Source organism: Rhea americana, unplaced genomic scaffold (genome assembly GCF_003343005.1).
Source record: "Rhea americana isolate MKP2758 unplaced genomic scaffold, rheAme1 scaffold_399, whole genome shotgun sequence".
In the NCBI taxonomy this organism is placed as follows: domain Eukaryota; kingdom Metazoa; phylum Chordata; class Aves; order Rheiformes; family Rheidae; genus Rhea; species Rhea americana.
The window spans coordinates 24,733-32,659 of record NW_028186533.1 but is presented as its reverse complement, the minus strand read 5'-3'; the positions used below and the strand labels follow the sequence as shown (position 1 = coordinate 32,659).

Here is a 7,927-nt window from a genome sequence, read left to right as displayed (position 1 = left end):
CCTCGTATTAATTGCACATTCACCGCATCAAATGCACACTTTTAATTCAGGCTGGGATGAGAGACGAAGCCAGCTGCCTTGGAGGCAGACGAGCGCAAGACGGCAAAACAGTGTCTCTATCCGTCGGAGCTACGATCCTGTCAAAAAAGGCAACAAGTTGGGCTGACAAGGAGTGTTCTCCTGGAATGGTGCTGCCTGGAGGAGGGATATTTTTAGCCTGAAATTATTTGTGGATAAAGTCCTGAATTAACCGTTCCCTTATCCTGCCTGGGTAGGTGGTTTGCTGGGTCATCCTGGGGAAATCCCGGTGGTACATCACAGGGTCTCAGCACTTCACCTGGCCCGCGCCCACCGAGCTGAGCATCGTTTGGCTGAGCGAATGCAGCTCATCTTCTCCTCTGTTAACGACAGCAAACATCTCCATCCCAGCGACAACATCATTCGCCCTCTGGCTTCTCTCCAAGACGAGAGCAGAAAAACAGACTTTTTCTGCTAACTATTTACAGTGTGTGTGCAACACAATGAACTTGCAGGGTTTTCAACCCAGAAGAACTTCCTGTTTGGGCTACATCAGGGAACCAGTATCCCCAGTCTGGCAGGGACATTTGGGGAGGTAAAGGACTCCCAGGCCACGGCTGTGTGCCATCGTGTTTACCAGCCTGGGGGACCTGCCTCCAGGAAAGTCACCTGATGATCCTGGCTGAACCTACAGATATTTTTGGCCCTCATGACAACCAGGGAGCCTCCCAGTTTCATCTTAGGACAAAATATTTCCCCAGTATATTTCAAACATATTACTGTCATCTAGTCCTGCCAGGACTTCTTTGAAACAGGCTGACCCAACCTGCRTTGGCTTCTCCAGGACATCACATAGTCACATAAGGACATAGTAACCTTATATCACGCTCTCAGTTACATTCCTATATYCTTCTCACTGGCCCCCCATCGCGGCGACATCAGGGCACTGAGCAGGGAATTGCCCGTGATTCACCCTCGCCTCTCCCGCACTCGTGGCAGATTATTTCTGCGGGCAAATGACTTTGCATTATTTCCATTTGGTGCCTCAGTGGCTCCAGAAATGCTTTCTCATCACGCTTCCCCACCAGCCGCTGCTGCGTCGTCTGTTCCTCCATCTCCTCCATCAGCCCTTGCACTTTTAACCTCCCACTTCGCATTCATTGCAGCGCGGGCTCCGGGCGACCGGAGCCCACCAGGCGCCCTCAAGCTCCCGAGATGCCTTGGCAGCAGGAGCAAAGCGCGGCCGACGGTCATGGCCCCAGGTCTGCAGAGCTGGCAGAGGAAGGCTGGGCTTCGCAGCGCCCTCCACGAGGAAGTACAGCGAGACCTCACCTCAGGGCAGCAGAGTTCAGGGCAAAGCCGGATCGAAACTGGAAAGGACTTTACGGTAAAAGCCTAGGGAGCAACAAAATGGATTTCAGCAGAGCCAAGCGTACCCGGGAACAGGACAGCCCGAGGGAATGGTGGTTATTTGTCTACAGACAGCATTAGCCAGGTCCCAGGTGCAGATTCTTGTCTATATTGYTTGAAAGAGGTCAGAAAATTGCAGAGGTGCAAAGAGAAGTGATGGAGAAGAGGGGACAGCAAAAAAAAAAGTCCCTGAGAGCAAGAAACTTCCTGCAGCCAATCTGATCAGCGTAAAGGGAACCAGGACTTTCCATCCTTCATCAACTAAAGCCTTCTGAGGGGAACACAGTAGGGCCAGAGAGGTGCTCCACCTAGGAGAGAGAATCGCAAAATGTTCAGCCCCTGTCCCGCACCCCTGGCCTTGGCTTGCCAAAGCAGCAGCAACTCTGTCCATCCAYGTCTGCAAACCAGGACCGGGCACATGTCTGGGAGCTGCTCTGTGCACGCCGGWCCCTGGTCTCAGGAGGGGGCAAACRGGTGAAATGAGGTAGCTGGAAACTCAGGATAAAGAGTGTCCTCCATCTCTGGAGGTGCAGCTGATTCCCAGGTCCATGGAGAGGTGTGGGGTAACCCAAAACTAGGCTGCAAGAGGGAAACCAAAGGCCCTGGGTTGGAGTGAGCAGCTTGTCCCCGCTCATGCTGCTCCTTGATGGATGCAAAGCYGTAAACACCAATCACCCAGCATGAACTCACGACCAAAACGAGGAGGAAAAGAGCAAAAAGCGAGCGTTGCCCTTCTGCACACACTTCTCCCCGCTCCTGCAGCCACAGGGTTAAACCCTGACAGCGCCGGGACCAGGGACAGCCCGTTCCGTGGCCTCCGGACACTGTCAGTGCTGGGCCATAAATCACAGCGGGGGCCGCTGCGATGTCCCGGAGGAGCAGGGTGCTGGCAGGGAGGCCCGCTGCCGGAGCGACGTGCTGGGGGGAGGCAGTGCGGCACGAGGCTGTTCTTAACCGAGTGCTTTTTACATCAATAATTAATGGATGCTACATGACATCAGAGCGGGACACGGCTATGCCGGCAGCCTTTGGGGAGCCAGTCGGGGGAGGTAGGTATCTCCAGCAGGAATTCAGTTGTTCCTGATACCTTTTTACCCTCCTGGGCCAGAACAGTGAAGCACCGTGGTCCATGGGCTGGTGGCACTTGCATGGTCCGTTCGCAGGTGTGTTCACAGACATGCACATACGCACACAGCTGCGCAGTGTGGTGCTTACCCTCCGGCATTTCTGCAGCTAGTGCTGGTGGGTTTGCGYGTGTAAGACCCCAGAAAAGGGAGGATCAGCCCTGTCCCTTCGCTACTGGGAGTCGGACAGAAGGACGGACGTGCTGCTCCCCGTGATGGCGCAGTAGTGGCGGTGACAGCACACACGCACCCCGGCTGCAAAGCAGAGGGATAACAGCAGGATCCTTCACCTGGATCTGCCCAGCTGCAGCACCGGTGGGGGGGGGGGGTGTAGTACCAAGGGCTGCAGCCACGTGCTGGCCAGAGCATCCCCTTTTCTGGTTGCCCAGGACCAGCAGTCRGGCTGCGTCACCTGCCCTGGGTACCAGCGTGACTTCCGCTCGGTGCAACTCCTGCTTTTCTGCACAAAGAGACCGGGGGACACAGCCAAAGCGCCCAGCCTGCCTTGCCGGGCCCGCGCAGATTAGCCGCCGAGCGGCTCTGCCACCCCTCCTTCCTGACCTAGTTAGCTAATTCCTCCTGCCGGAGACTCGCGGCAGCCGAACGAGCCTCCCAGCCGCATGAATAAGTGATGGGACATGCATTTACTGCGGGCGGCTGCCGCGGCTCTTGGAGGCACGCACCGGCGCTGCCCACGCCAGCCCTCCGCGTCACCTGGGCAGCCGGACTTGTCCCCACTGCGTCCCCACCTGGCCTGGGCGATGCCTCTGCTCCTTGCTCCGARCTCAGAGAAGCAACCTGGAGCCCATGTGGCTTTCCACGGCAGATCCAGCACCAAAGGGTATTAGGATCCATGCGTCCTGGGGCACTCCTTGCCCTCAGCCTGCCTCCATGGTGTCTCTGCTTGCTGCTGGAGAAGTCGGTTCCCTTCCCAGCCAGCACCAGGCTTCCCAGCAAAAAGGAAGGCCTCACCAGGGTTGGAGCAAGACCTGCCAGGAGATCAAGGACATGAGCCCATAAGAGCCTGAGGCCAAGGGGCATCTGTAGCCCATATCCAGACGTGTTGACTCCCATTGCTGGACCGTCTGTAGCAGTGCTGGATGTCGGCACTTCAGAGAACTGCTCTGACAGCTTTGGGAAGGAGAACCCGGGTATCCAGCAGCCTGGTTTCCCTCTCTGTCTGGCTGTCAGAGGTATCAAAGGGATGGGACATGCTCCTGCCTTCAGGTTCTCCCTCTGCTTGGGGAGGAGCATGGAGCCCCCAGGACTGCTCAATGCCTCCGTCCCAGCAATCACACTGTCACCAGCTGCAGTAGCAGCTTTCCCACCTGCACTGCCCCACGCAGCTCCCTGAGCTGGCCCTGTGGGGCAGCTGGGAACCACAACCAGGCTTGTGCATGCTCTGTGAAACTCTAATTTGGGGACCAGGATGCCAAGACTCTGCCCTGGATTCCTGAGCTGCCTCTTCCAGCAGATAAACTATCTGCTGGAGAAGTTCTCCCTCAGTTCAGAGCCCTGCCAGGCTCCCCCAGCGCTACGTGGAGGTGGAGATGGCATCCTGCCCTCAAGCCTTGTTGGGAGGCGAGTTGGTCTGCAGGGAAACTAGGTGCCGCCCAGCCAGGCAATGTGCCAGGGGCTACACTTAAACAAACCACCTCAGGCCCTCGGTCATCCATTACCTCAAGCCACATCCAGGGCCAAACCCTGCAAACAGACCCCAAGACGGAGCTGGGTTCCAGATGATGGTCCCCAGGCCCCACAGCTGCACCACTGATTCCATGTACAGGGATGAAACTCAAGAGAGGACACTGCTGCCATGGAAATGGGGCTCCCATGTTGGGTTCATGCTTGCAAACCCAATTCTGCTGCCCCGGTGCCTGCCAATGCCACGGGACGTGAAAGGACAAAGGACAGCATCTGACCACCACTCAAGGGCTCCAGGTGTCACAGGGCACAGCAAGCTGTCCACAWGTCAGTACCAAGGACATGTGGCACATCAGAGCAGGGTCCACCAGGGACCCACCATGGTCCACCAASAGAATACCCCCAAGCCCACAGCACCAGGCAGAGCAGAGGCAACCGWGGCCGTCTTCACTGACCTCAGGGCTTCCCACCTTGCAGAGAGAGTTTGCATGGTGCTATGGGCAAGTTGTGCCAGCAGAACGTGCTCCAGAGACACGGGGCAGGAAACACAGGTCCGACGCCAATCCAGGGACACCCGTGTGTTGTCATGCACACAACTGCCTTAAGTGGATTAGCGAGTGGCTTGCCTTTTGGGTTTTTTTTTTTTCCCCATCTCTTGTTTGCTCAGAGAAAGGCTCTTTCTCACTCACTCGGGTTTTAATCCTCCCCGCTGCTCGTGGAGAGCAGCTGACTCCGTGACTCATGGGAAGGGCTGCTGTGCCAAGAGAGACCTTATCTCCCGCCACAGAAACGCCAGCTCCGTATCGACCGGTGGGCAGCAGCGCATGGCCCACGATACCTGCATCCACCTGGCTCCAGTCGCTGGGAATGTTAGGATGGGACCGAACCACCTCGGCCCTCACTGCATCCTCTGCAGGCTCAGTGGGGACAGGTAAAATCACCCTTGGGCTGCTCTTCACGTTGCATCTGCCCTGGGGACACAGGAGCTACGACGTCCACTCAGTTCTTGGGGTTGCTGCGTGCYAGTGTCGGCCAGGCAACAAGGCTGCATTTCTCACAGGGAACCCCAAAAGCCTGTGGGCTGCACTGTGTAAATGTACCAGCATCATCGCAATAGCCGCCGGACCGGGYACGAACCCCAAGCAGCACCATCATGATGCCACCAGTATAGGAGCTGGCCCACAAATAATCCCACAAACTCAGAGACAAATCTCTCCTCCTGCCACAACACCAGGAGCTGGTGCAGAGGAAGGACCCTCTGCTCAGGGTCCCCTCTAGGACTGGCATCCTCATGGTGCGAGGGTGCAAGGCAGCCGGCACCAGCCAGGCCCGCTCCAAGCCAGAGGCTCCCAGTCATCGGGACGAAGCCTGAAGTTCACTTCCCGTTCCGGTGCTCTTACACCTGCTGCCAGCTGCCAAGGTGCATTTTGAGCTCCTGCTCCCTGCCACATCTCTAGATGCTGCCCAATTAATGAGCAGCTTCACTGATGCTCCCGGATTTCCTGCCCCTTTCAGTCTGAAGCGCTGCTGTTGGATCCTTGGGATCCTCCATCACCCTGGAGCACCACTGGGATAACCCAAACTGATATGGCAAAGATCTCCACCAGGAGCCATGATGCTGGGCCCCGAAAGTCCTGTTGTCTTGTCCCCAAGTCGCCTCTAAATCTTTAAGCACCCCCATTCCAGCCCTAGCTGATGTGTYCGTCCACCCAGTACCGAGGAGGACCAGAGGAACGAGGCAGGAGGAGAAGAGACYGCCAACAGCAGTGAAACAGGGCAGGAGCATGGCATGAGGGTCCCAAGGGCAGCCATGGGGTCAGATGTGGGGTGGGATGACCCAGGCACGTCACCAGGGGCACGTCCCCGCCAGGGGGACTGGAGCATCCCTCRAAACACCACGACGTCCCTGCTCCCACTTCCCTATCCGACCATCAGCACCTGGCCACCCCATCTGCACAGTCRTGTCCCCTCCAGGTCCTGCAGGGCTGGAGACGGTCCCTGAGGGCACGTCTCGGAGTCCTCAGCCACAGTTTACCATGTCACCAAGAGCCAGAGGCCACGGTGGGGCCGAGGCAGCCAGGAGGCCGAGCACAGACGATCGATGCMGGGGGGGAATTTGCTCCATCAGGGAACGCCGGGGCACTGACCCCGGGGCAGCAGCAAGCRCCTGCTGTTTCCCTCACCCTGGCCACCCCCGCAGAGCCAGGAGAGGTCAGGGCACGACAGAGTGGAGCGTTAAATCTGCAAAAAAAAAAATAGCGTTCTTGGAGAGGAGAGGCCAAGCCACTCGGCAGGATGCCTGGGCTCTGGTGGGGAGGGTCCGTTGGGCGCCGGCCAGTGTTGGCGCTTCCCCAGCGCCCCGGCCGACGCGCTGCACGTGCAAAAGCCGAAGCCTCCCYGCAGCGCCGCGGGGGCGGCCCCGTGGCGATCCGGGAGCCCTGCTGCAGGCACGGATCACGCGCTGGACTTTGATCCCGCTTTGATCATGGAGCCACTGCCCTTCCTTCCGCGCCTGCCGGTGCAGCGCACGGGGCCCTGCCGGCAAAGCACCCACAGGCGCCGGGGCGCAGAGCCGAGGAGCACCCGTCCCCCGGGGCCGTGCGCCCCAGAGGTGGCTCTGCCCCGTCCCGCTGCCCGTACAGGCGTGCACCTGTGTGTGCGTGCGGGTGTGCAGCTGTGCACAGGTGCACACATGCGTGCCTGGGTGCGCATGTGTGTCTGCACGCTTGTGTGTGCGCACGTGCAGATGTGCATGCGTGCAGGTCTGGGTGCACTTGCACGCACATGTCGGGGGTACGTGCACACACAGCTGCGTGCGTGTGTGTGCGTGCACGTACGTCTGTCAGCACGGGTGTGTGCACGTAGCTGCATGTCTGCGTGTGCGTATCGATGTCTGCACGACAGCGGTGTGYCCGAGCGCCTGTGAACGTCTGTCTGCCCACGTCTGCGCATCTGTCCCTGTGTTTTGGGGTCTGTCCCAGTGTCTGTGTGTCTGTCCGTGTGTAGGCGTGCCTGTCGTTGTGTCTGTCCTGCTGCCTCTCTCTATGTGTGGGTCCATGTGTGGGTCCCAGTGCATTTGTCTCCTCTGGTGTCCGTCCTGGTGTCATTCTGGTGTGCATCCACGTGTGTGTCCGTCTGTCTGTCCTGATGTACCTCTCTCTCTGTGAGCACGTCCAAATGTCCAGTGTCTGTCCCTCTCTCTCTGTCTCTGTGTCCATCTGTCTGTGTGTCTCTCCCAGTGTCTCCCTGTGTGTGTGTGCACCCATGTGTTGGTGTGTCTGTCCCACAGTCTGTCCCAATCTGTGTGTCCACAGTTCTGTCCGTGTGTTTGTCCTGATATATGACCCTATGTCTATCCTGGTGTGTGTCCCAGTGCGTGACCATTTGCCTGTCCCAGTGTCTGTCCCAGTGCATGTCCATGTGTCCACATGTCCGTCCCGCTGCGTGCCCAGGTTTCTCTCCGTGTGTCTGTCCCAGTGTCCGTCCCACTACACGTCCCAGTGTCAGTGTGTTGCTCTATGTGTGTGCTTGTGTTAGTGTCCGTCTGTCTCAGTGCGTGTCTGTGTGTCAGTCCCGGCACATGTCCGCAGGCCGGACTCAGCACGCGTCCGCGCGTCGCTCCCAGCGCGCGTCCGTGCATCTGACCCGGCGCGCGTCCGCAGGTCGGTCCCGGCACGTGTCCACATGTCTGTCCCCGCGCGTGCCGGCGGGTGGGTCCCCGCGCGTGCCCG

General features: G+C 58.7%; 1 protein-coding gene across 1 annotated transcript in view; it reads left to right on the top strand.

Annotated features, from left to right (window-relative positions):
- The first annotated feature begins 1,270 nt into the window (after positions 1 to 1,270).
- The window catches only part of PPP1R1A (protein phosphatase 1 regulatory inhibitor subunit 1A), a 20,632-nt gene continuing 13,975 nt past the window's right edge, over positions 1,271 to 7,927 (top strand). Inside the window, exon 1 of the mRNA XM_085313847.1 lies at positions 1,271 to 1,405. Within this exon, the coding sequence (XP_085169973.1) occupies positions 1,271 to 1,405 (135 nt within the window). The remainder of the gene's footprint in view (positions 1,406 to 7,927) is intronic.